The sequence below is a fragment of the Gopherus flavomarginatus genome, chromosome 9 (assembly GCF_025201925.1).
Source record: "Gopherus flavomarginatus isolate rGopFla2 chromosome 9, rGopFla2.mat.asm, whole genome shotgun sequence".
NCBI classification, from domain to species: Eukaryota; Metazoa; Chordata; order Testudines; family Testudinidae; genus Gopherus; species Gopherus flavomarginatus.
Genome location: NC_066625.1, coordinates 62,537,412 through 62,564,613, shown reverse-complemented (window position 1 = coordinate 62,564,613; position 27,202 = coordinate 62,537,412). Strand labels below are relative to the sequence as shown.

Genomic DNA, 27,202 nt, shown 5'->3' with positions numbered 1-27,202 from the left:
TGGAGTTCCTCAGGGATCATTCTTGGGACCACTCTTATTTAACAACTTCATTAGAAACCTTACCACAAAAAATAGGAGTGTGCTAATAAAATTTGCAGATGACACGAAGTTGGGAGATATTAGCAATATGGAGGAGGACCAGAATATCATATGGGAAGGTTTGGATAACCTTGAAAACTGGAGTAATAAGGATGGCATGAAATTTAATAGTGCAAATCAGGCACTTACGGACTAACAATACGATTTTTTGTTATAAGCTGGAGACTTACCAGTTGCAAGTGACAGAAGAGGAAAAAGCCCTGGGTCTATTGGCTGATCACAGATGACTATAAGCCACCAATGTAATATGGCTGTAAAAAAGGCTAATATAATCCTAGGATGCATCAGGTGAGGTATTTCCGGCAGAGATAGTTGAGATTTATTACCATTATACAATAGGGATGGCAGTATTTACCAGAAGTAGTTTTTACCAGGTAAATCATGTTTTTTAAACACCACAGGAAAAACCAATTAGCCCCAATTTAAAGTATTTTCTATTTTAAAAACTGTTTCATTAATGCACACCACATTGCACTTAGTTTTAGTTACTTATTCAAATTATAGTTACATCAGACGAAACTGATAGATTAATTTTGGGTTGTTCAGATACAAAATAAAACTACAGTGGGAGTAATACTAAATATATAATTATAATGCTGAACATGAGAATGTTTGTGTACATTTTGGTTTGGTATTTTCTCAAGGAAGTTACACGTCATGACTCATATTTCAGTTTTCAATATTATATAAACAAACTTCAAAAGCATTTGATTTATGAAAACAATAATATGCAGAGTTGTGGGCTTGGAGCATTAAGCAATCAGAAGCATGCAAAGTCCAGCTCCATTTGGTCATGCAGAAGACCAAGTCTGATGATGTGGACAGACCAAGCCTATTCCTCAGTTTTGAATAGATGTATCCAAAGTTTGAAAAGATTTGTTCTATGCTTGCTGAACTTGCTGGAGGCAGGTGCAATTATTCTTTCCCAATTTAAACTGAGTTTAATCTGGTATTTACCAGTGCCCTGTCCTAAACTAGTTTTTCCTGGGAAATTGCCAACTCTATTATACAACACACTGCTGAGACCTCATCTGGAATACTGTGTGCAATTCTGGTGTCCCATGTTTAAGAAAGATTAATTCAAACTGGAAAGAGGTGTAGAGAAAGGCTACTAAGATGATGAGAGAACTAGAGAACCTACCTTACCAGAGGACACTTCAGAAGCTTGGCCTATTTAGCTTAACAAAAGGAAGGCTGAAAGGAAATACGACTGCTCTATAGAAATACATCAGAGGGATAAACATCAGGGAGGGAGAGGAATTACTTAAGTTAAGGGCCAATGCTGGCACAAGAACAAATGGATATAAACGGATCATCAATAAGTTTAGGCTTGAAATTAGATGAAAGTTTCTAACTATCAGAGGAGTAAAGTTCTGGAACAGCCTTCCAAGAAGAATAGTGGGAACAAAAAAGGTTAACTTGTTTCAAGACTGAGTTTGCTTAGTTTACGGAGGGGACTGTACAATGAGATTGCCTACTATGGCACATGGCCCATCCGCAACTGCTATTAGCAAGTATCTTCAATAGCTGGTGATGGGACACTAGATGGGGAAGGCTCTGAGTTACTACAGAGTATTCTTTCCCAGGTGTCTGGCTGGTGGGTCTCGCCCACTTGCTCACGGTTTTACAGGGTCTAACCCCTGCTGTATTTGGAGCCAGGAAGGAATTTTCCCCCAGGTCACATTGGCAGAGAACCTAAGGGGGGGTTGCCTTCCTCTTCAGCATTGGGACACGGGTCACTTGCTGATATGAAGTAGAATAAATGGTGGATTATTAAAATCAAGATTTGAGGATTTCAGTAATTCAGACAGATTATGGGCAAATTATAGGAGTGGACAGGTGAAGTTCTGTGGCCTGCAGGGTGATGGAGGTCAGACTAGATGGTCATGGTGGCCCCTTCTGGCCTTAAAGTCTATGAGAGTTTTAAGCACCAGGTCAATTTGAGTTGCTCTGGTCAGAATTACATGGCACAATGGAAGGTGTCATCAATAGTTGGCAGCTGCTATTAACTCTGGTGGATATAAAACTGTACTAGCAACAGTGGCCAAAAATAATACAACCTGGGATTGTATCTTCTCTGGGGAACCTTCATGGGGTTACAGGGGAGACAGAGTGCATCCACTTGATTCATCTCCCAACCTGCCAACTCTTTCCTCCAGTCCACCATCCCTTCCACTTGCATGGACACTGGACTCCAAATGAAAGGCTTCCGCCCAGTTCGTAGGATGGATAGTGCTGTGAATACAGCTGAGTTTCCCTCACACTGGTAAGTGTGGAAGTCCACATGTGGTCCTCTCTAGGAGATATGTGCGGCATGGTCTGGCTCTATTTAATCTTGTGAAATACTCTTGCAGCTCTTCTTCCTTACATAATCTTCACTCACTTGTCCCTACTAAAATCTGCTCAAAGGAAAGGCCTGGAATGTCTGAGTCTATCTTGCACCAGTATGAATTATTGTTATTACACATATAAGTGTCAGACATTTGCCAGGCACTTTACAAAGACACAATCTCAGCCCTGCAGGCTCACACTCTACAAACATGCATGTATACAGATATAAGTGTTGAGTACCTTTATAATCCCTTGGCATGTTGCAAGAGGAAGACCAACTAAACTGGTTCCATTAATAGACATAATCTGGTCTCCAATGCTTAGTTTCCCTGAACGAGCTGCAGGGCCTCCATTCATCATGTTAGCCAGGATAACTGTGGGTAGGATGGATCCCCATCCTGATTCCACAATCACCACCCCGAGAATTTCTCCCTTCTGCTTTTCTAGCTGCAGCTGCAATGAAAATGTATATAAATCACTGTTTTGTTTTAATTACATTTCCTCTGAATTTCAAACACTACTATTTCAGTGGTTAATTAAAATTAACCATTTACAAAGAAAACTAAATCACTTTCCTATTAACCACGAGAAGTTACTTCAAAAGAGAGAGTCAATTTAATTGTTTTTAAAGTGAGTACTTGTCACATATTCCAGTTTCTAGCACCCGTTAAATAGGATACTCTGATTTTTTTTCCTAATTCCTTTAAAATAATTTTTATAGAGGATCTTCTGCTCACCTGTTGTAATTCATACAGGTCTTTATAACAAGGGAAAAACTAAAAAACTACTGACTCTACAGGGGAAACAGTGGAGCTGATTATATATGATGTGCTTCATTAAATAAACAGAAATAATTTTCATCACTGGAACACACTGTCAGGGGAGATCTTAAGACTTTGCAGCTAAGGCACTGGAATTTAAGAGTTCTAGGTTTAACTTCCAGCTCTGCCACAGATGTCAAGTGTGACCTTCACCAATTCACTTAATTTCTCTGAGCCTCTTACCTGTTTGTACAGCACCCAGCACAATAGGGCCCTAAATTCTGTTAGCCCCTCAAGGTGCTACCCTAATACAATGACATTATCTTCTTTCAGCTATAGTAATCTTGGGGGTTACTTGTGATTACAGGATGTGTAATGTTTCTAACCAGAAGTGTGATTTTCAAGTTGAGAGTCTTCTTTAATAAAATACTGGATAAGAACATTTCCCCCCAAACAAATAATGTGGTGGCTGCGCTACATGCAATAAGCAAGGCCTATTTAGCACTGGAGGCTCAGTGGCATAACTTCAATCAGGTCGCCTTTAAATTAAAAAGAGACCCAGAAGGAGATTTCTTGTTTGTAAAAACCAGGAAGGCTCACTGGGTTCTGCAGAGGTTATCCCTGGATTTACTGATATGCAACCAGAGTGCAACAGCTTCAGCATGATCAGACAATCCATCATTACTCGTAAACATGCTCATTTAGCAGAACGGGGAACCAAGGAGCAATGGGCAGCAGGAAGGGTAGCCACTATTAATTACACCTCTACCCCAATATAACGCGGTCCTCAGGAGACAAAAAATCTCACCGCATTATAGGTGAGACCGCGTTATATCAAACTTCCTTTGGCCCCCCTATTCCTTGTTCCCTGACCTCCCCCTCCAGAAACCCCCATCCCTAATCACCCCCAGGACTCCACCCGCTACCCAACCCCCCTGTCCCCTGACTGCTCTGACCCCTATCCACCCCCCACCCCCTGCCCCCTGACAGGCACTCACCGGCAGCAGCGGGAAGCAGAGCAGCCTGGCCCCAGCCCACTCCACTCCACCACCTCCCAGCCGCAGCACTCCGTTTCCCACTGCTGCTGAGTGCAGGGAGGTTGGGGAAAGGATGCCCCCCCGCACTCACCTGCAGCGGGAAGTGGAGCAACGCGGTCCCAGCCCACTCTGATTTCCTTGCCCAGGCCCTAGCCATGTCGCTGTGGGGTGGCTGGGGAAAGGTCCTGCACTCACCTGCCTGGTGGGAAGTGGAGCACCACGGCTGGGAGCTGGCGGAGTGGAGATGGCTGGGGCTGGGCTGCTCCACTTCCCAACCTCTCTGCACTCACCTGCGGCGGGGAAAGGATGCCCTCCACACTCAGCTGTGGCAGGAAGTGGAGCTCTGCGGCTGGGAGCTGGCGGAGTGGAGCAGGCTGGGGCCAAGCTGCTCTGCTTTCACCACTGCTGGTGAGTATGGGGGAAGAGGTGGTCCCTTCCCCCAAGCCCCCTCCCCCGAGCGACACGGCGGGGGCCGGGGCGAGGGAAGCAGAGTGGGCTGCTCCCGGCCCCACGCTAATCCCCCGGGCCACTCTGGGACTGCGGGGCCCCCAAAAGTGCCCTTCCACAGCTCCTGCCCCCCAGACCCTGGGGGGGAGCCCTTAACTGCCCCCTATAGAACCCCTTGGCCCCGGCCTGGCCCAGCACCCTTAACACGCTGCTCAAAGCAGTGTGTCAGAGCTTTACCGCCTTGTATGCGAACCTGCGTTATATCGGGTCGCGTTATATCGGGGTAAAGGTGTACTCTGAAGCATGCTTAAGCTCAGAGAAGTGATTATAAAACAGGCATCTTGGTGTTACACATACTTATATCCAATCAATTCCAATCACAAGTAAAAACAAGACTTTCTAATTAAGTTTGTCTTCCCTTGTGTGACCAATTTGAAATAATTTTTCAGTTGTTACGTGTACTTAAACAATACCTTGTCAAGTCCAACGACTGTACCCATATAAACCACACATCCATTTCTTTACCTTTTCTATCTGTAACTCTATAAATTACAATTTCCATATACCTGGACTGGTTTTCAGTTGAATATGGATTTTCACCTTCACTTGCAGTCACCATGATTAACACAGAAATAACTGCATTTCCTACGTATAGGTCCAAAATCTGCACTCCTTATTTAGGCAAAACCCCCAGTGAAATCACATGACCCATCGCTTGGAAATAACATTTAGCATGTAGCATTTTTCATCTTCTAAATGTTTTATAAAGCTCAATTAATTAATCCTCCCAATACCCCTATGAGGCAGGGAAGTGCTACTATACCTATTATTTCACTGATGAGGAAACTGCAACAGAAAGATTAGGTGATTTGCCCAAGGTCACAAAATGAGATCATTTTAAAATGCAGGAATTATGCTTTCTGCACTCACACCATTAGAACACAGGCCAAATATTCATCACACTGAAACCAAGGAGAGTTTTGTCATTACTTCAGTGGAAACAGGATTTGGCCCAATGTGCCTCATTCTGTTTTTGAGGTACTTAGAGACCTTCCTGAATGAAAGGTAAAATATGAAATGTACACCATTATTATCAATGTGAGTCATTACGCTGACATGCCATGCTAAGCCTTGTATTGACTTAAGGGAAGTTCTCTCCACTTCATATATTACCAACAATGAAGATTCTGTAATCAGGTTTCAGATGGCAATTTTGCTGCTGTTATTTGTGTGAGGTGAGGGGGGAAAAGGCAGAAACCAGGCTGCTCAATGCCACAGCTCTATTGGACCCACTTCAGGTAGTACAACTTGTCAGACACAGAGGGAGAAGATGCATCTTTAAAAGTGCTATTTTTATTTTACATAGTCATTTTTCGGAGCAGAAACCCACTTTACCTTTGATAGTCAGGAGTGTGTTGAGTATAAGATGAATGGGATTTGGAAGAGCTATGATATAACAGAAGCATAAGAGACAGCCATGCTGGTCCCATGCAGAGCCAGAACTCCATAAAACCCTTCTTTCATGGACTAAAACAATGCTATATTAGGACCAGTCTATGGTATTCAACCACCAAGCAGTACTGGTGATGGACAGAAGCTCCCTAAACCCTGGTAGAGTTTTGCAATCTCTTCAGGAGACAAAATCCCTTCCCTCCCCTAGCAACTTCCCCACGTACAGTGGGAGTGCACACATTGCGCCTACCCTTTGCCATGATCCCACTTGCTCCTTGGGGAGATTGTATCGTGGGGGTGCCCAAGAGCAGTCCCTGTTCTCCCCAAGCACATGGTCCCTATCCCTGCATGAGGAGCACTGAGATGGCAGACAGCTCACTGTTCCACCCATTTCCCTCAAACATCCACAAAACCCAAGAACAATCTGACCTTTAATGTCATATCGTCTGTGTTTGGATCCTGTCCTGTGATTTTTGTCTAACTTGATTAAAAACCATTACTGCTATGTCAGATGACTGCTTCTCCACCCACAGCTTTGCAGGCAATATTTTGGAAGCAGGCCTCTCTTCTATTCGCACCTCCAACATTTACATAACCAGATATGACTTTATTCTAGAATGAGCTTTAAAACACACCGTCTTAATACAAAAGATACACCAAAGATATCTTACTGAGATCAGAAATGTCAGCTCATTTACAGACGCTTATTGCCAAACAGCAGATATAAAATCTACTAAAATGTAAATTTTCAAGGTCATTAAAACCTGATTATCAATTCCCTTATTATATCAACACCTCATTATAGCACGCAAGTAACTGACACCTGAAGCACGATGTAAAGGTATTATTGTTTCTCGTTTATATGAAATGTAAATGTAATTATGATGATGATGGAGGCAGAAGGACCTTGAAAGTAAAGCGGGTAGGAAAAATAAAAAGCTCCTAAGGCTGAATACTAATAAAACCATTTATTTCCTATGCAAATGTATTCTTAAAATGCCAATTGAGTGCTCAGTGTGTGCATCAATATTAAAAATAAGAAAACTGGATTAACAATATGAAATAAAAATTTAAAAAGAGAATTTACCTCCTTGCAGTTCTCTGAATTGGAAAAGTGTATAAGATCATCATTATACATCTCCTGGGTATTGATTATGTCACTATATTCTTTCTGACTGAGATCCTCTGGATTAATTCCGTTGGCTCTCAGAAACTCCTGGTAGGCCACGCTGAAAGCCTGACCAATTGATTGAGCTATCAGCTGTGCCTGTAAAATAAAATAAGATGCAGCTGAAAACGAGAAACACCACTCAGTAACTATGAACAGAGCTAATTTGCTTAAAAGATTCACCCAAATTAATACAGAATGCAACAATAATATAAATCTCTCTACGGCAAACTCAATACGGCAAACTCTTGACGCTTCTGGTCACTCCATCTAAAAAAAGGCATCTTAGAAGTGGAAAAGGTACAGAGAAGGGCAACAAAAATGATTAAGGGTATGGAACAGGTTCCATATGAGGACAGATTAAGAAGAATGCGACTTTTCAGCTTGGTAAAAAGACATGACTAAGGGAATATGATGGAGGTCTATAAAATCATGATTTTTGTGGAGAAAATGAATAAGCAAGTGTTATTTACTCCTTCAGATAACACAAGAACTAGGGGTCACCCAATGAAATTAATAGGCAGCAGGTTTAAAACAAATGAAATAAAGTACTTCTTCACACAAGGTACAGTCAACCTATGGAACTCATTGCCAGGGGATGCTGTGAATGCCAAAGCTATAACAAAGTCAAAAAAAGAATTAAATTCATGGAGGATAGGTCCATCAATAGCTATTACCCAAGATGGTCAAGGATGCAATCCCAGGTTCTGGCTATCCCTCGCCTCTCGCTGCCAGAAGCTGGGAGTGGACCACAGAGGATGGATCACTTGATGATTGCCTGTTCTGTTCATTTCCTCTGAAGTATCTGACATTGGCCACTGTCAGAAAACAGGATACTGGGCTAGATGGCCCATTGGTCTGACTCACTATGGCCATTCTTACGAGCTCCTTTCACCAAGAAGCTACAGTTGCTAGTAATATGCTGCTTATAAATCTGTTTCTATAAGCCCTGAAGCAGTATATTGTAGGTCAGGAGTTCTCAGACTTTTTCACAGCGTGGACCATATCTTAAGAAAGAGATTGTCACATCGTCTGGATACTCAGTACATTCTGACCACAACTGTAGTCCCCTGTGCAGCAGAGAGGAGCGTCTGTGCTTGCACGTGTGACCAGAATAGAGTTCCCCTGTCTGTGATTATTAAGCCCACCCACACACCGGACCAAATGGATGCATGGTTAGCTTGAGCTGCTCCATCAACAGAATCTTCAGTACTCCTGGATCTTATACCACTGCATGTGCCATTTCTGCAAATCCATCTGCTCTCACTTTGTGGTCATTGTACCTCTCCCATAGCTTCAGCAAACCCTGTTCCCTCTTCTCCCACCTACTCGCTGATTGCCTTGTTTAACCCCGAGCAGTGCCTGTACTGCCTGCCAGCATCAACAATGTTTAATAATTTGTCTGTGCCTTCTTGCATTGTATGTTTTTGTGACAGGGAATCCTTTTATAATCATAGTGCACACCATAGGCGCCGACTCTATGTGTGCTCTGGGGCTGGAGCACCCACAGGGAAAAATTAGGGGTGCTCTGCACCCTCCGGCAGCCAAGCTCCTCTCATCCCCCACCTCACCTCCTCCTCCCCAGAGTGTGCCATGTCCCTGCTCCTCCGCCTACTTCCCAGCGCTTCCCGCCCAGCTGCCACCAAACAGCTGTTTCAGTTTGGCAGTGTTTGCACACTCGGGGGAGGGGGGGGAAGGAGCATGAACATGGGGCACTCAGGGGAGGAGGTGGGGAAGAGGCGGGGACAGAGTGAGGATTTGGGGAAGGGGTTGGAATAGGGGCAGGGAGAGGGCGGAGACTCAGGGGAAGAGGTTAGAATGGGGGCGGGGAATGGGTGGGAAGAGGCAGAGCTAGGCCTCATGAAAGGGGTGGAGTGGGGCAGGGAGGGGTGTGTGTTCGAGGGCCCACGGCAAAGAGGGGAAGTCAGCGCCTATGGTGCACACTGGCCAAACACTGCTAACCACATTTAGGAAACTCTTCTGGACTCCAATTACATCATTCGCCATGTCTCTGGTGTGTTTCTGGAGAGCTCCTCTGACCATGCAATCTCTGCAATATGAGATGACTACCCATCAGAGTTAACCGTAAGAGAGTTGAATTGCACTGACTAATGTCTGGAAGGGCAATAGACACATTAGAAATTAAAAGACAGATGATAATTAATATTAATATTTAGCACTTCACACATTCAAGACACTGCACAAATGTTAAATAATTAACTGAGACAGAATCATAGAACTTTGTAGCAAACTTTGCTTTTTAGTTCCACTAGATGTCACTGCAGCAGTGAGAGACAGAGGTAGGAAAAGCAGGAGGTATTTATATGCACAGTTAGTTTTACCTGAAATTTTTATTTCTCCTATATGGATCCACTGCAGATCACAAGAGAATGCTAGGTTAGATTTGCTAGGTCAACATGGTTTCCAGGAGCCCTATTCTTCCACCACAGGATATGAACAAATCCTACTGACTTAAATAGGAGTTGCTTGTATCCTGCAGTGTTGGGTCCTCAAAATACTAGTGATGAGATATGGATCACATATCATATATATAAGAAAGCAGCGTATTCAGTCCAACAACCTGATTTTTGATGGTGTTTTTGTTCTGAAAATGCAGTGCTCTTTGTCAGAGAACTGGCACAACCTAAATACAGTCAGGGATACCCACACTATCTCTACACATGGTAGGCAATGTTAAAACATCTGTAACTCTTTATTCCCCAAATCAGATGCTAAATGGGTTATTTCAAGTGTTAAACAGAGGTGGCGTTCTTGTTTAATTTGTGCTTTACAATAACATGTTGCAATAAACTCCATTATTTAAAGACAGACAGAGGTCGATATTCTACCATTTGAAAACATTTAGAAAATCCTGAGAAATGATCAGCTAAACTAGTCACGTGGCATTACTGTACATTCTGGAACTTCTTTTCAACTAGGTGACCCATCACACTATGAACAACAATATAATCAATATGCCCAAGACATGTGAATGTCAACAATGGAGCAGTAATCAATAAAGATTTTTATAGCCCATCTTATCACGGTCTGTCATCTGTCTCCCCTTCTTGCTGCTTAATTTTGTTTTCTGTTTCCACTGGTATCAGTTTTTGGGTGTTCAGTCCATTTCTCTCCCATCTGCTCTTCAAATCCACCAACAGCTCAGAAAGAGACCTAAGTCAGATTCAGGCTTTGAATCAATTATTGTTTTTAATGATACCATGTTCTCATTTAGTGCTCTACATCAGTACATCTCAAAGAGCTTTACAAAGGAGGTAAGTATCATTATTCCTATTTTACAGATGGGGAAATGGAGGCACAGGGAGTCAAAGCGACTTTGCCAAGGTCACCCAAGAGGCAGTGGCAGAGCTGGGAACAGAATCCATATCTCCTGAGCCCCAGTCCGCTATTCTATCCACTGGGCAACACTGCCTCCCAATTCAAACATTAAACTGAAAGATTTTCTGCCTGGCAAAATATGCAATCTGGAACTAAAATTGTATCAGATAATGGGCTAGCTTTATTTTCAAAATAACATGTTAAGAAATAGATTTTAAAACTGCCCGTTAAACTGGTGGATTTAAATGATCACTTCTTCTTGTTACTGGTACTAGTACTTCAAAATATCTTTGTAAGTTAGAAAAAAAATAATACCTTTCCTGCTTTTAATTTTTACTAACTTGACACTTTTTCCTTTAACTTTTCTTTAAAAAAAAAAAAAAGGCGCACTTGCCCATCCCAGCCTGGAGAGGTGAGAATGTCTCCCCGAGCCCATTCGTTCTTTGGCCTTTCTATGGTGAGTGCAAAGGGCCAGAATTGTGATGTGGTCACTCCTTTTTCTTTTAAATAATAAAATGCGGAGCATTCCTATGGAATCATGCAGGGCTGGAAGGGACTCAAGAAGTCATCAAGTCCATCCCCTTGCACTGTGGCAGGATCAATTAAACCTAAACCATGCCTCACAATGTTTGATCTACTTGTTCTCAAAAACCTTCAATGATGAGGATTCCATACCTCCCTTGGAAGCCTATTCCAGAGCTTAACTACCCTTATAGTTGGAAAGTTTTTCCTAATACAGATGCTCCCAGAGTTACGTAAACCCGGCGTATGCAAATCCAAGCTTATGGAAAAAGTTCCATAAACTAGAAATAGGAGGTTTGGGGGGGTTTTTTGCGTAATGGTCAGAGATAAGTTTCCGACTTACGCAAAATTCAAGTTACGCAAGGGGAGCGTCTGTATCTAATCTAAATCTCCCTTGCAGCAAATTAAGTCACTTACTTCTTGTCCTACCTTCAGTGGACATGGAGAGCTATTAATTCCTGTCCTCTTTATAATAGCCCTTAACATATTTGAAGACTTATCAGATTTCCCCTCAGTCTTCTTTTCTCAAGACTAAACATGCCCAGTTTTTTTTAACCTTTCCTAATAGGTCAGATTTTCTAAACCTTTTATCATTTTTGTTGGTCTCCTCTGGACTCTCTTCAATTTGTCCAAATATTTCCTCGAGTCTGGCCCCCAGAATTGGACATACTATGCCAACAGAAGCCTCACCAGTGCCAAGTAGAGTGGGACACTTTCCTCCTGTGACTTACTCCTGTTAATATACTTTGCAATATTAGCCTTTATCACAGCTGCATCACATTGTTGACTCATTCAATTTCTGACCCACTATAACCCACAGATCTTTTTCAGCAGTACTACCACCTGGACAGTTATTCTTCATTTTGTAGTTGTGCATTTGATTTTTCTTTCCTAAGTGAAGTGCGTTGTCCTTATCTTTACTGAATTTCATGTTGCTGATTTCAGACCGATTCCCCAGTTTGTCATAGTGGTTTTAAATTCTAATTCTGTACTCCAGAGTTCTTGCAACCCCTACCACCTTGGTGTCATCTGCAAATTTTATAAGTATATTCTCCATTATCCAAATCATTAATGAAAATGTTGAATAGTATTAGATCCAGGGCTGAACCATGTGGGACCCCACTACATACACACTCCCAGTTTGACTGTGAATCATTGTTAACTACTCTGAATATGGTCTTTCAACCAATTGTGCATCCACCTGATAGTAATTTCACCAAGACCACATTTCCCTAGTATGCTTATGAGAATGACTGTATCAAAAGCCTGACTAAGTCAATAAATATAACATCATTGCTTCCCCCATTCATTAAGCTGGTTTAGCATGATTTTTGTTTGACAAAATCATGCTGGCTATTCCTTATAATCGTATCATCCTCCAGGTGCTTACAAATTTCCTTTGAATCATGAAATCTATCATTTCATGATCACTTTCACTCAAATTGCCCTCCATCTTCAGATTCACTACCAATTCTTCCTTGGTGACCAGAATCAAGTCCAAAATGGCTGCCATCTTGTCTACGTCTCACACAAAAAGTTGTCCCAAATACATTCCAAGAACTTACTGGACATTTTGTGGTTTTTGGTATTACTTTCCCAACAGATGTCTGGGTAGTTAAAGTCCCCCATTGTACCAGGTCTTGTGTTTTGGGTATTTTTGTTGTTCTAGAAATGCCTCATCCACCTCCTCTTCCTGATTGGTTGTTTATAGTAGACTACTACCAGGATACCCCTTTTTATCATTAACCTGTGACTCCCACCTCCTTCTGGACTTCCGAGCAAGGGTATATATTCTTGATATTTTCTTTTACCCCACCTGTCCTTCCTGAACAAAGCTATAGCCTATACCAATATTCCAGTCATGAGACTTATCCCATCAAGTCTCTGTGATGCCAATTAAGTCATAATTTAGCTTATGTACTAATATTTCCAGTTCTCTAATTTCCTTTGTTTTGTATTTTCACATCAAGTCTTATCAAAGCATAATATCTAGACTAACTTTACCCAAGAGTGCTCTAAAGCTAAGAATCTGCCACATTTTGTGAATGCACTATGGCACAGAGTATACAGAAACGTAATGACTATGATCATCATCTTTATTGTGCAGATGGTCTTTTGAGTGAGGGGTCAAGGTATTTTCTGTATAATCAAAGCCTTTATTTTAAAAGTATTGGTTTAGCCCTTCTAGTTACAAAGAAAACCTTCCAAATGTTAACAGCTGCTGCTCTGACCATGCAGCATTAGGGAAAAGTGCAATTTATAACATTTTCAATGCAGAACATATAAATGAAGGTGTTTTGATGTTTTTAATATAAGGGGCCTGATTCCCAGGTCTGTTGAGAGCACTTTGCGCATACGTAAAATCAGCAGATGTGTCCATAAGGATTTCTACTCCCCAGTAGGGAGACAGCAAGCAAAAGGGGACCTGGCCAGGGCACCCTTCTACCTGGCCAATCTCTGGCTGCTGAAATAGTCCTTTTGGGGCTGTCAGTGACTGGCCATAAGTTAGAGCAGCTCTTAAGACAAGGACCAGACAGGTCCCTGGTTAGCCCCGGGGTTGAGGGAGCATAGACATGGCATTCGGCACAACTCAGCCAAACCAAAGAATTTGATTCAAGATGATCAGTTTTGTAGCCACTGAATGTAAATATATACTTTGGCCATATATGGTAAAAAGAAAAAGCATCCAAATCACTATGTATTACAATATCCAGAGGGGAGTGTAGGTTGAATGAGCACCAAAAATTCTGGGATAGTGGAGGAAGATTCTGGGAGATGAAGGAAATGCGAATGATTTGCAGGTATAGGTGAAAAAAAAATAAAGTGAGAAGAGTTTGGGATAGAACAGTAACAACTATCATAAAAGTTAGAAAAGCAATTCTTGGCAACAAAAATGCATTCATGCAATAGATACCATTAGATTTCTGAGGTCTCTTAAGTGACATATTGTATTAAAAAAAAAAAAGTTTACTTACATCCTCAGATTCAAAGACATGACATATCATTTTGTACTGTTTCTTTCCTTCCTGGGCACCAGGTGTTGTCTCTATACAGTCTTGAGAAGCAGACCTTGGCATCCGGCGTCTTGCCATTAAAACAACGATGTTACCAATATCAGCAATGTATGAGATTGTGCGCAACGCATGGTCCATCATAGTTTCCTACACAAAGCAAGAGATAAGCAAAAAAGTTCCATATGCACAATATTACTCCAGAAATGTCACTTTTCCCCTCTCCAATACTGTCTAATTTCTTGAGAGTGACAACAGGCAGCTAAGCTTGCATCTCTTTGTGCAATTTATATGGGGCCAGATCCTGCAGCCTTTATTCAGTCAATTTCTCAAACAATACTGCCATTGAAGTCATAGCCTGAGTTATTGAAAACCCATGGGCTTCAATGGAAATTTTGTCTGAATAACAACTGCAGATATTTGGCACACAGGCCCTATTGCAAAAAGTTAAAAAGCATCAGGCCTCCAGTAAAAAGAAAATATGTTCCAATATTTTAGAAATAATTTCATCATGTTTGAAAATACCTGGCTTTTGCAAACAATTAAACTCCAAAATAAAGCAGTGACAGAAGCGGTTTGTAACAAGATCATGAACATTACTGCTATGTCGGGACAAGATAAAGAAGGATTCAACAAACCATAATGTAACATTTTCCAAAATACAAAGTTATCATTTTCTTTCCTCATAATGGATTGTAAATGGTGTGTTGCCTTCTTCTCATTACGAGGGGTAACATAGATATTCTTTCTCCTTCTTCCTCACCATGTAAGTCACACCAGCTAGGACACAGATATCTGAAAGGGAGTTCAGCCTAGAGTCTGGATTCAGAAAGGTACTCAATGCCACCGCAGTCCACTGAAGTCAGTGGCACTATTTGCATGCTTAAAGTGAGGCACATGCTTTAGTACCTTTGCTGAATTAGGTCCTAGTCTGAGTTCATATCACCTCTGAATTTGGTCCTCTGTGGATGTCTGTTGGCAAGTGTTGTTTTCCATTTGCAGTATCTGTACAGGACTACTGACGTTCAGTCACCTGTAAGATGCAGGGGGTGGGCAGGTGGATACCTAGTACACAATATGTTGCATAATAGGGGAGATAGGAAAGCTCTGGGCAAATTTTCCTCTCAGCAACACGAACATAATCAAAGCTAATGAGCCTCAGCTAGCATGCCGAGTCAAATTAGGGTTGTCAGGGTGCCAACTCAGTTATACTAGACAAGCTTTGAACCCTGGATTTTAGCTGAGAAAAGCCTTTTGCTCCTTGATTTTAGGAAACAATGAAAACCTGCTCAAACTATGGTCTGAGAAAGATATCTTATATAAGAGCACGCTACTGCTCCAAAAGGTGAAAAAATGAGTCTGGAGCAGTTTTTAAACACTTATCAAAAATTTCTACCTCTATCTCACATCTTTTAGTACTGCATCCTCTTGGTGGATTACTTCTGCCTTTTAATTTATCTATCTTTTTTAAATTTCTGACATTACCAGGGAAATCTCAGCTTACCATCTCCAGATGCTTTCTCCCAGGAATGTACCATTATGGAACTAATAAAGTTATCCGTGGGCAAACATGAACTCAGTTAATGTTTGCAGTCAGGGAAGAATTTTTTTAATCACCGAACTTGTTTTATCCTGGATATTACTATGTATTTGTCTTTTACAATGATCTAAATCTTTGCATTATTGATTTCTAGTTCATACTTCTGTCATTTGTTTGTTCAATCAAAAAGCAGTGATCTTGTAGAGGAAGAGCCTTCAAGGGCATTTTTAATCATGTCTTCTTTGCACCACTGGGTATAAACTTGCAGTAAGTTTTATTATTAGTGAACTTACACTGAATATGAATAAATGAATGTGGCCCACCAGCTACCTTACAAGACACTCATGTATGAGGTGTTCTGCAGCTAAATAACGCTATTACAGTTCTGAAAGAACTTTAAACGTTTAGAATTGTAAAGCCAAATTGTTTTTTGTACTGATATTCTAGGTAATTGTAAATTTATACAGGTTTTAAGCAGCACTCTTGAAATCTTTGATTGTTATTTCACCTGAAGAAGTAAAACATCCATCAAATCTTCTGCTTGAACTGGAATACAAACACTTGTTCTTGAATCAGTGCTTTCTGGATCTTCCCCGTGCCACAGGTATTTAGTCTGCGTCAATATATTGTTTTATCGTTTCCCTTTTAAACATTTCGGGCACTTGTCCAGGAGAGAGAGGGCCTCTGCAGCTTGTGGCCCACGTAAGGTCTGCAGCTATCATTCCTGGCTTTGCACCCAAAAGGGTGCTTTTCCATTGGTAGTGGTCATGCAGTGTGACGTTACATGTGTGATGTCAGATTTCATCCAGCCCAATTGAGATATGTAGCAACTGGACTAATGAGAGTGACGTGATGGCACAGAGCAGATTGTTGTGAACGGAAACAGTCAAAGAACTTTTACCACCCTACAGCAGTCTGACACGTCATGTACAAACATTAACAAAAAATACCCAATGGGTCACTGCTGACTGAGTGAGGCTGTGCAGTCGACCAACTTGAGGGGGCTCCTGTGATTTAGCTTTCCTCCCTGGCCCCTCCTCAGCAACCTAATGCACACAAAACATTGGGGCTCTGCCTTTGGCCTTGATCAGCAGGATGACCTGCCTCTTGACCTTCTGCAAGCCACTACATATGGCTTTCTGGGACCTGTGTGACTCAGAAGCGCATGGAAAACTGTTATAATCAAGAGAGATATACTGATATCAAGGAAATCTTTCAGAGTGGACCCAGACGTCAACAACTCCAGAGCAAAATGTTAAGCCTTCTTTTGTCCTTGCTTTCCCCAAATAGCACCAGAATAATAGCACCAGTCCCTTCTGGCTGCAGGAAGAAGAAAGAGATGCTCTTGCATACACTTCATAATTTGCAAGGTGTTTACCATCCAGCATGGCAGGGGCCATATTATAACTTAGATTGACAGACGTTGGAGTCACCTAAATCAGAGTTGGGTGCAACAACTGGCCCAGTCAACTATGTTGATGCCATATGGCACAGTAAGACCCTGCAAAATCTCAGCTTCTGTTAAAAATATGCTTCCAGTCTTCAGGGTTATGGAGATAATCCTGAGACGTGAAACAAGCATAACTTCACTGTTCTCTTTCTCAGTCTGCAGGTAGCTTGATGCACTGTCCCTCTGAGATGTGAACACCCCTAGCCTCCATGACCCGCAGTGGGATGTAAACTCAAGGCCAATTACGATACCTTGTATGTCATCAATTATACCATTGCTTACCATTTTTTCAAATGGGGTGGGAGTGAAGTCCAGGGGGTCAAATTGGGAGATACTGCAGGGAAGGAAATGCAGAAGGGAAAAAGGAAGAGACATACAAAAACAGGTGAAAGAGAGAAACAGAGAAAGGTGGATAAGTGAGGAAGAAATGAAAGGGTGGAAACAGCAGTGGTCCTATAAGTGAGATTGTTTTCCACTATGCGATGCTGAATGTGACAACTAAAAAAAGTTTAGTGACTACATAAGGCCATATTCTGCCCCTGACCCTTGTGTAACTGTCACAGTGGCAGAACTGGGAACTCTGCTATGGACTGAAGGTCATATATAGTGGAAAATGTATGTCCTAGACCATAGCCCATAATTTAAAATGCAATTTGATCCATGCAAAAGAATGATTTGACCTTTCCACCCTGTTTCTAACTATTCGTTAGTTAATTCTCCTCCTCACAGAGGAAAGGAGCCACATATCTGGGTATTCATCTATCAAATTACAATCCTTCTCTCCCAGGCCTGAGAGAATAGGAGGGTTTTTCAGGTCAGGAAGAATAATTGTTTTAAGAGCCATAATACAATGTAACGTGACAGAGCTAGAAAAATACCAACACTGACAGCTTATTGGAATGACCTGGTCTATTGATTAGAAAAATCTTTTTTCCAGACACTATTCTTAAAATGCTTTTCACAATTATTTTCAGTCTAAAATAAAACATTCTGTGTTTATCCCTACATTGTGATAGGTGAAATGTGATGATGGCCACAGAAGGGCTTGGGGGTTTCTGTGAGAATTTGCATGGTCCAGCAGCATCTATAAAGCTCCTCTCAGTGGAGGGGGTAATGTATTATAATGGACATCTCCCAGCAGGCGATGGGAACTCTGCAGGAAAAGGGTTTTTTTCAGGAGACTGTTTCAAGTATCCAAATCATACACACAAGGTTCACAAGAAAGAATGGAGGTGGGGAAATAAATACATTTATGCATTTAGAGTTTGGGTCCCCCATGTTCACCACCCACAAGCAGCTCCTAGATTTCTTCCCTCCCAATGCTAAAAGTAGATTCTCTCCTGCTTCCCCCCACATCTTTCCATTGTTTACTACAATTAAATGTGGGACTAAGAATATGCCAAATAAACTGTATTAACCGCACTTGTCCACCTTTCTTTCTCTTCCTCCACCTCCATATTTTTTCTCCTTTTCTCTCTGCATCATTTCTCTTTTCTCTTCTCTCAGTATCCTCTCCCCTTTGCATTACTTTCCCCCTTCTCTCCTTGTTTCTCTCCCTATCTCCCTGTCCCTAAATCCCCCATTTGTCTTCTCTCCCCTAATCCTCTCTCTCTTCCTATCTGGTTCCTTAATCTTTCCCTCTTCCCTATCCCAGGTCTCCCTATCCCAAACCTCTCACCCATGTCTGTCCTTGGAAAACCAAAGATCCTGCTCCCCGCCCCGCCCCCAAACCTGGTTCTCCTTCTCCCAAATGGCCATCCGGATTCCCCTTCATTCAAATCTCCTTGCGTCTATATGTGTCGCTCTCCTAGAAGTCCCTGTTGCTACCCCTCATGGTTTTGTTTCCCATATCCTGGTTCCCTGTTTTTGTTCATTCTCCCTTTTATATGTTCCATTTTTCCTTCTCCTTTGGTGGTTCCTTCATCTCCCCTTTTTACCAGGGGAAAAAGGGCTGTGGCTACTCTGAGTGTCAGTTGATGAAATCTGAAGCAGATCTCAAAGGAGAGTTGGAGGCAAAGGGGCTGCATGTTCTCCCACAGCTCTCCTGGTGGCTGATGGCTGCCAGAAACTAAACAGGAGCTGGGAGCCTTTACCTGTACAGTTCCTGTGGCTGCACTGTGGGAGCATGAGTCAGAGAGCTGACAACTCAGAGGCCTTCATAGGACCACTCCCTAGGGTGGACACTGACTCAGAATACCAGACGCTCCAGTACTTCTGGAATGGCATTGACCCGCCCCCGCCTATGTGACCCCACACACACAGTGTGTGTGAGATCACATCAGTGGGAGCAGAGCAGAACATTCTGCAAAATGGTATCCCATTGAACATCAGCTTTACCAGTGACTGGGTTGTGGAGTCAGGGCATGTAGATTTGCCAACCTCATGTTGTTCCTCACCTCTCCTGCTGCTTCACTATCTCAGCTTTTCCACATTGTGAGTGTGAGAAGCAGGAGATGGTTGCTGTGGCACTTGTGCCAATTTCACTCTCTGATTGCAAGCCCAGCCCACAGAGCAGAGCAGCTAGAGATCAGAAGTATGGCAAGCTGTCAAAAGCGGGGTTATTTCTAACACATGAGTTGGACAGGTGGTCACACAGGGCTGAAAATATCAGGTGCGAATGACTTCAGGCTAATAGGGGCAACCATTTGCTAGTTTTGCCTATGGCAACAAGCTCACTAGAGCCACGAGTCCAAGGTGATAATATGCCTTACTGCCACTACTGACCAGTTCAAACCCCAGCATAAAGCAAGTTAGATATCTACATTTTTTAGTGAAATTAGAATTCTTTTAAACCAGTTAGTACCACCAGATGCTTCCATGCATGACATACAATAAAATTACATAAGGGTTAGAACACTGAATTAATGATTGCAGAAAGTGGTTTTATATAATTGACAGATATAAAACTGCAGACTGCCTGTGACAGCTGCTACACTAGTTGATATAGAGCCACAGTAATGAAGTCAGTCAAGAAATCTCTCTAGCACTGGTAAAAACACAGTCAAGCTAAAAATGCAAATGCTCATCGACAGTGAGTACTAAAAGACAGGGGAAGCAAAGCCTCCAGCTACTGAGACCTGCTGTACGCAGAAAAATCAGCCACATTCAAAGCAGGCTTTAGTAAAACCATTTAACATAATTAATTCCAATATCAGATTTTTATTTTTGTTCAATATACAGGGCCGGACGCTGGTACCCTCATTCACAATGAATAGCACTTGTGGAATAAGGTAATACTCACCTGAGTAAGGGTATCAGAATCTGCCTCAGGGTGCTTTTGCTTTTCCTTGTGTGAAAAGCCCATTCAGTGTAACTGCTCATATTGAAATATTTAAGGAAAGGAGGGAACGAAGTCCATTGAGAGCAGCCTTCATTAAACCAACTGGAATAACAAACCAAATCCATGTATCACCTTCATCCCACACATCTAGCTACTGAATGTGACTGCTCATTCACCAATAATTGGCTCTTTTCACCCTTGACCTGACTTGATTATCTGCATACAGTAGACATGTTAAATGTATGTCATAACAATGAAGACAGATTTTGCTATCCAGAATAAGCATTCATAACATGCTCTGCACTGTACAAGACAAAGCATTTTTACCATCAGGCAGGAAAAAAAAAAGGACTGAATCAGTACGGCTACTGCTGGTCAGCGCTGAAGTGCATTGGCAGAGCTGGGTATGACAGATTGCAATGCAGCTGCCACATTACATGGTATATTCTACTCTTCAGCTGTGCAAATATGGAAAGTTTATAGTATGTCCACATTAAAAGAAAAGTACACTGGTTTCAGCTAGTAGTGTTAATTCCTTACTTTAACAAGTACTAGAACTACCCAAAATTTAAGAGACGAAAAATCCTCTCTCAGATTTTACCTATAGAATAAAAACAAAACAAAAACAAAACAATTAGGGGGAAAAATTCTTCCATACCATCTGGCAAATCTCCAGCCTCTAAGAGCTCTAGCTATTCATCTACTCTAGACATGTTCTCGAGTATTAGGGAGTTATCCTCAGGATGTATGATTACAGTCAATCAAGACAAGACAGCCACTCTATATATTCATTAGAGAATAATGGAAAGCATTAAGTCTGTCATCACTGAAAAATCTTACGAGGTGGCTGTAACATAGCTACAGTTGTTAGTTCAGCAGCTGCCATTTCTACAGTAGTCTTGCTAATGTACCAGGTACATAACATTCCAGTGCAGGTGGCTTCAAAACCAAGTTTTATGATAATCATAATGCTAGCTGCAAAAATGAGCACAATAACCCAACAACTGGGTATGAAAGTTTGTTCTGAGCCCGCTGAATGAAACTATTATAGTACATTCCTTGCTACTATATATGCCTTCTAATTTTATTGGTGGTGATTTTCCATCCTTTTTCCTGATCTCCCCATAGTGTAAGAGATTTTTATCCTACTTACAATTTAGATTCTATTTACTAAATTAAATTTCATTAGATTGTAAGTTCTTCAGGACAAAGACAATCTTTTACTATGTGCAAGTACAACACACAGCTAGCACAACAAGGCCCCAATTTCGGTCATAGCCTCTAGACACTACCGTAATATTGTAATAAATAATAGACCTTGGGGAGGAAGAATGACAGTTCAGAAAGTTTCTTGAAAATCAGGAAGTTAAATGGAGAGAAATGAAGGGCTTGGTCAAAGTGGCAAATGACCTTTTTTAGAAAAAAGAGAGTGGAACAAAGAACCAGACCTGAAACTCGGTAGCAATTAAGACATAACAAAGCTGAAATGGAGTAGGTGGACAACCACACATGAATCTTGAAAGGCTTCAGGATTTTAACCTAACTGCTTTTACACCTTGATAATATGCAGATTTCTTCCAAACAAAGAAAATACAGCAAAATATAAATAAATAAATGAATAAATAATGAAAAACCCCAAACCCTCAGCATAAAAATAAAACACTGACAAATGGCAACTTTGACAAATATTTGACAAATGCCAATATGGTGCATCCTTTCCAAATGCTCGTTTCCATTTTAGTGGTGTGTTTAAACACATATTCAGTAAAAGCAGCAAAGAGTCCTGTGGCACCTTATAGACTAACAGACGTTTTGAAGCATGTATTCAGCAAAGACAATTTCTTTTCAACATGTGAGAACATGTTATTCTAAAGTGAGAGCCATTGTGTAAAATCAGCAACATTTTTTTAAGCATTATGATTAAACACTTACCTGTGTATCTGCATTCAGAACTTTAATCCTCTGTGTGGAGATGAACAGATCCACTTCAGTCAAGGCCTGGGAATCTCCCTCAGAAGTCTAAAAGACAGTCGCATTGTAACAAAGGGAATTTTAATTTTCTATTTAAAGTGACATCTCCACTGATCACTTCAAGCAAAATGTAATGTTGAACAATTACATTGCTGAGCTACTACAAAGACAGCTATTCAAAGGTGTTTCCATATACATGCAAATTTATTATTAGAGGACATTTACTGCAGAGGAAGAGATTTTGGGCAGGGGGGTGAGTATGAACTTTCAGAGCTCATGGATGGTGCTGGATTGACATCCTCTGTTTATTGACATAAACTGGAGAAATGGCATGGATACTTTCCCATACTGTCTCATCTGCATGCCTCATCCCTGTTCTTGAGGCACCACCAACAGAGATCAGACAGTAGTCTATTCTCCATACCTATTCAGTCCTTGCCATTGGTTCTAGAATTACTAATAAGGATGCAAATCAGAGCTAATTGTTGTGGTGACTTAGTTTTTTGGTGACACCATTAATTGAGAACCGAACTGAGACCCAAATTATTTCACATAAGGCCAAATGGCTTTCAGATGATAATGGGAAGTTTCTTACTGTGTACAGTAACTGGAGTTCTTCAAGATGTGCTCTCCATATGCAGATTTCTCTAATATACCTATCTCACAGAACAGGAAGGGACCCCAAAAGATCGAGTCCAGCCCCCTGCTTTCACTAGCAGGACCAAGTACTAATTTTTGCCCCAGATCCCTAAGAGGCCCCCTCAAGGATTGAATTCACAACTCTGAGTTTAGCAGGTCAATGCTCAAACCACTGAGCTATCCCTCCCCCCGATGTACATCCTACTGATGAAGTATAGAAAACTGGATGGAGTAGCCATGTGTTGTTGTGTCCATGGCACATTGGTCAGTGGTGATGAAGGATTAAGCATGCCTGAAGCAAGCTAGTGAATTTCTAGAATCATTGGAAGTAGAGCACATCTCTCAACCATACCATCAAAATGAGTGTTTCTGGGACTGGGAAGGTTAGTTAATTTGTGACAGAGCAGTTGGTTGTCCCCTCCTGTAGAAACGCTGTCATTCCCTGGGTGCTTCTGATGACCTGGTGGTAGAGGGGCTGGGCGATAGGTCTCTGTGAAGGATATGATTGTTTTATGTGTTTCCTCTGGAGAACTGGCATGTAGACTACAAGGGAACAAGGGTGGCTTATGAGTCCTTCAGCAAGTGGAGGGCCTTGTTTGTCTAAGAGATGAACAATTCAGCTCCTTCGAAAGGCAGATCCTCCACTGTCGTTTGGACTTCTCTGGGGAATCCCAATCTCCCAAGTCACAATGTCCATCACATAATGACCACCACTGCCACTTACCTTGTAGTTGTATCCACCATGCTAAGCGCTGCTTGGAGACTTGTCCTGGCTACAAGTTGGCCATCTTTAACTAGCAGTGTGAAGTCCTCACAGATCTTATTGGGCAGGCTATCCACAAAGACAAGCAGTCTCTTGTGTATATAAAAGTCATACCTGGCCATTATGCCTGATAATTGGCCAGCCAAAACTGTAGGCTTGTTGAGGAATAGGCTTTCTGGTCAGATAAATCTAGTCTCTTTAGCTCCCAGTCCTTTGGCATGAACCTGAATTGTTTTGCTTTTTCATTTGTCACGGTGACCACAAGAGAGAATCCAGTAGGGTGTGTGTAGAAAAATTCCACACCTTTAGGAGGCGTCTGATATTTTTAACTGCCTTGTGAGAGGTGGAAATGGCAGAAGTTCTAAATGACTTTTTTGTTTCAGTTTTCACCAAAAAGTTTAGTAGAGATTGGACATCTAACATAGTGAATGCCAGTGAAAATGAGATAGGATCAGAGACTAAAATACAGAAAGAACAATTACAGGAGGGGGTGCTTCAGAAGCAGATCTCAAGATTTAATCATTAGGGAAACCTGAAGGCGGGCCTCTGTCCTTCTCTCAGGAGCTGAAAGACTTGCAAATCATACATTTACAGTAATGTGTGATTCTCCCACACAATAGCAGCACTTTGAGCTTCCATATGAAGCTGGAATAGCTCCCTCACATGAAGGCCTGCATTTGAATACAGGAGAACTGGACGACGCCATACCAGTGACAAAAACCATAAAAGCCAACAATATAAACTAAACTGTAAAAACTACCGCTAAAAACTCTAAGGGAAAGGTTGTCAGTCTTTTGGACAGTTGGGCTCCGACTCTAAGCTGTGAGACGTTGAGAGGAACTGAATGGCGGTCTTTGTGCCTCACCTTTATGTGCCCTAACAGCGGAGCATGAGGATTGAAGACAGTATGTACACTCTGTGCGTACTGCTGGCCACAAAGATTCTGATCTCTAGCGCGCATATGAGGAGCATGTGCACCATCAGTGGAAAGAGCATATCGACAAGCACTCAAAGGAGAATGTCTGGTCACTTCTGAGTTGTGTTGAGTTAGGATCAGAGACCTAGAGGTGAAAGATTCTATATCCCATTACCAATCTAGTTTTCAGTAGAGAAGTGCCCACATCACAATATCTACCATCACAATGGACACAGAGTAGCACCCTTGTTGGCAGTCTCAGCAGAAACAAAGGACTGAATGGCCACGGAGCCTGAACTACACCTTCATCAGAAGAGGTGTTCCCTTCCAGCTGAGGCTTGGCTCACTGATGAAGCAGCATAGGGAAGCATGCTCTATTGCTTCCTGCACTCTACCTATATTTGTGGGAAAAGAGATGACTTTGTTCTCCAAGGGGTATCAATCCAGGAACACTAACCAGCACTGAATTCAGTCAAAAAAAAATTTAAAATAATGCATTTTTTGTTTTGTTAATTATATTCCAGGTGGGTCAAACAACATGCAAAGAGTGAAATCCACACCACACTTTGGCAAAGAACTAACTGCATCACTTAAAATCAAGACTACCATAAATAATGAGATTCACTCTAATCACAGTTTTGACAACTACATTTAGCCTGACCCTACTGATGTATATTTTGTGTCATTGGGTGAAATATCTCATCAGCAAATTGTGGTAGTTACCATCTTGACTTGGAAAATTACACTTTGTGTGTGCTTAAATATCCAGAATAATTTAATAAATACAACCACAATAAGTCACAGTCATATCAAATAACGTCATCAGCATTAATTGCCTCGCTTGTTAAAGCAAACATAAGCATTAGATTTATTAAAATTCTCCCCATCATAAAATTGGCTGTTTATTCGGACTGAACAAACCACAGGACATTGTGACATTAAACAGAAGAAGAGCAGCAACAGACGGCACTCCAGCAAGTGGAAGATGAAATAAATAAATAAGTGTTTCTTGTTCCATCCAGTGGCCTGCTATTAAACAAGTAACACCAAAATTATGACTTTATGAGGATCTGTAATGAAAAACACAACACTCCACAGGGAGCAAGGACAACAAAAGTGTAAACAAACATTAGCATTCAAGAAAAACAGTTTACACACCGCTTTTTTCTTGATTTTAGCCGCCTTTTGCATCCTCTGAGTAGCAGCATAAAAAAGAAAGCAGACAGATGCACACAAAAAAAGAGAAAAGACAGTGCGTGAAGTCAGGGAAACCTTTTGATTATGATTCCAGACTCATAAAACTCTTATTTGGGAGAAAAAAAAAAAAAAAAAAAGGGAGAGATCAGTTTACAAGCTATACAGGTTTGAAGCATATTGACTTTAATGGGATAATGGACATTGTCAGCTGATTACAGAAATACTGTAGAGTGTTTCTGTTAACTGCTCGTTACATTTTTTCCTGCTGGATACACCATTGCCTAAAATTGCATACCAGGCACTTACATGTGCACTTTCAGGGTGTCCAAATCCCATATTAATTCATTCAAAGAGATATATTTGTACATACAAAAGTCGTATTAGTCCCAGAAGTTTAAAAAAAAAGAAAAGGAGATATACCTATCTCATAGAGCTGGAAGAGACTCTGAAATTGAGACATTGAGTCCAGCCCCCTGTCTTCACAGCACCAAGTATTGATTTTTGCCCCAGATCCCCTAAGTGGCCCCCTCAAAGATTGAACTCACAACCCTAGGTTTAGCAGGCCAATGCTCAAACTACTGAGCTATCCCTCCCTTCAAAGTACTATCAAGGTACTAACATTTCAACATCAGGCTATGCTTATAATATGGTAGCTCTTACAAACTGTTCTAAATGAAGAGTTTCATGCATCAAAATATGAAAGGGGGATAATTCCCCTTAAATTTAAGAATACAGTTTCCTGAACAAAAGGATTTAAGGAACACTTTGTCTCTCATAACTTTCATGGGTTATACTGTTACTTGATCATTCTTTAAGGCCTGAGTTTGTTCTAATGTTAGCTTGCCGTTCAGAAAGGAGGAGCCTTCAGTAGCTTTCATTTGATATTAATGGAATTTCTGCTTACTTTTTTTTTCCACACATTTTTTCTTTTTCCTTTCTAGAATGAGTTCAGAGTTTGTCAAGTATGCTAGCTTGACAGCCATGGGATCTGAGTTACTACAGAGAATTCTTTCCTGGGTGCTGGCTGGTGAGTCTTGCCCACATGCTCAGGATTTAACTGACTGCCATATTTGGGGTCGGGAAGGAATTTTCCTCCAGGGCAGATTGGCAGAGGCCCTGGAGGTTTTTCGCCTTACTCTGCAGCATGAGGCATGGGTCACTTGCTGGAGGATTCTCTGCAGCTTGAGGTCTTCAAACCACAGTTTGAGGACTTCAATAACTCAGACATAGGTTAGGGGTTTGTTACAGGAGTGGGTGGGTGAGATTCTGTGGCCTACGT

At 41.5% G+C, this 27,202-nt stretch overlaps 1 protein-coding gene across 6 annotated transcripts in view; it reads right to left on the bottom strand.

Moving 5' to 3' along the window:
• APBA2 (amyloid beta precursor protein binding family A member 2) overlaps positions 1 to 27,202 on the bottom strand; it is a 225,932-nt gene that overhangs the window by 23,632 nt on the left and 175,098 nt on the right. For 5 of the 6 annotated variants that reach the window (XM_050967960.1, XM_050967962.1, XM_050967961.1 and 2 more), the window contains 5 exons: positions 25,885 to 25,920; positions 22,370 to 22,456; positions 14,132 to 14,317; positions 7,215 to 7,394; positions 2,671 to 2,883 (listed from right to left, as the gene is read on the bottom strand). In XM_050967960.1, coding sequence (XP_050823917.1) covers positions 2,671 to 2,883; positions 7,215 to 7,394; positions 14,132 to 14,317; positions 22,370 to 22,456; positions 25,885 to 25,920 — 702 coding nt within the window. The remainder of the gene's footprint in view (positions 1 to 2,670; positions 2,884 to 7,214; positions 7,395 to 14,131; positions 14,318 to 22,369; positions 22,457 to 25,884; positions 25,921 to 27,202) is intronic. The other variant, XM_050967967.1, reaches the window with a different exon arrangement.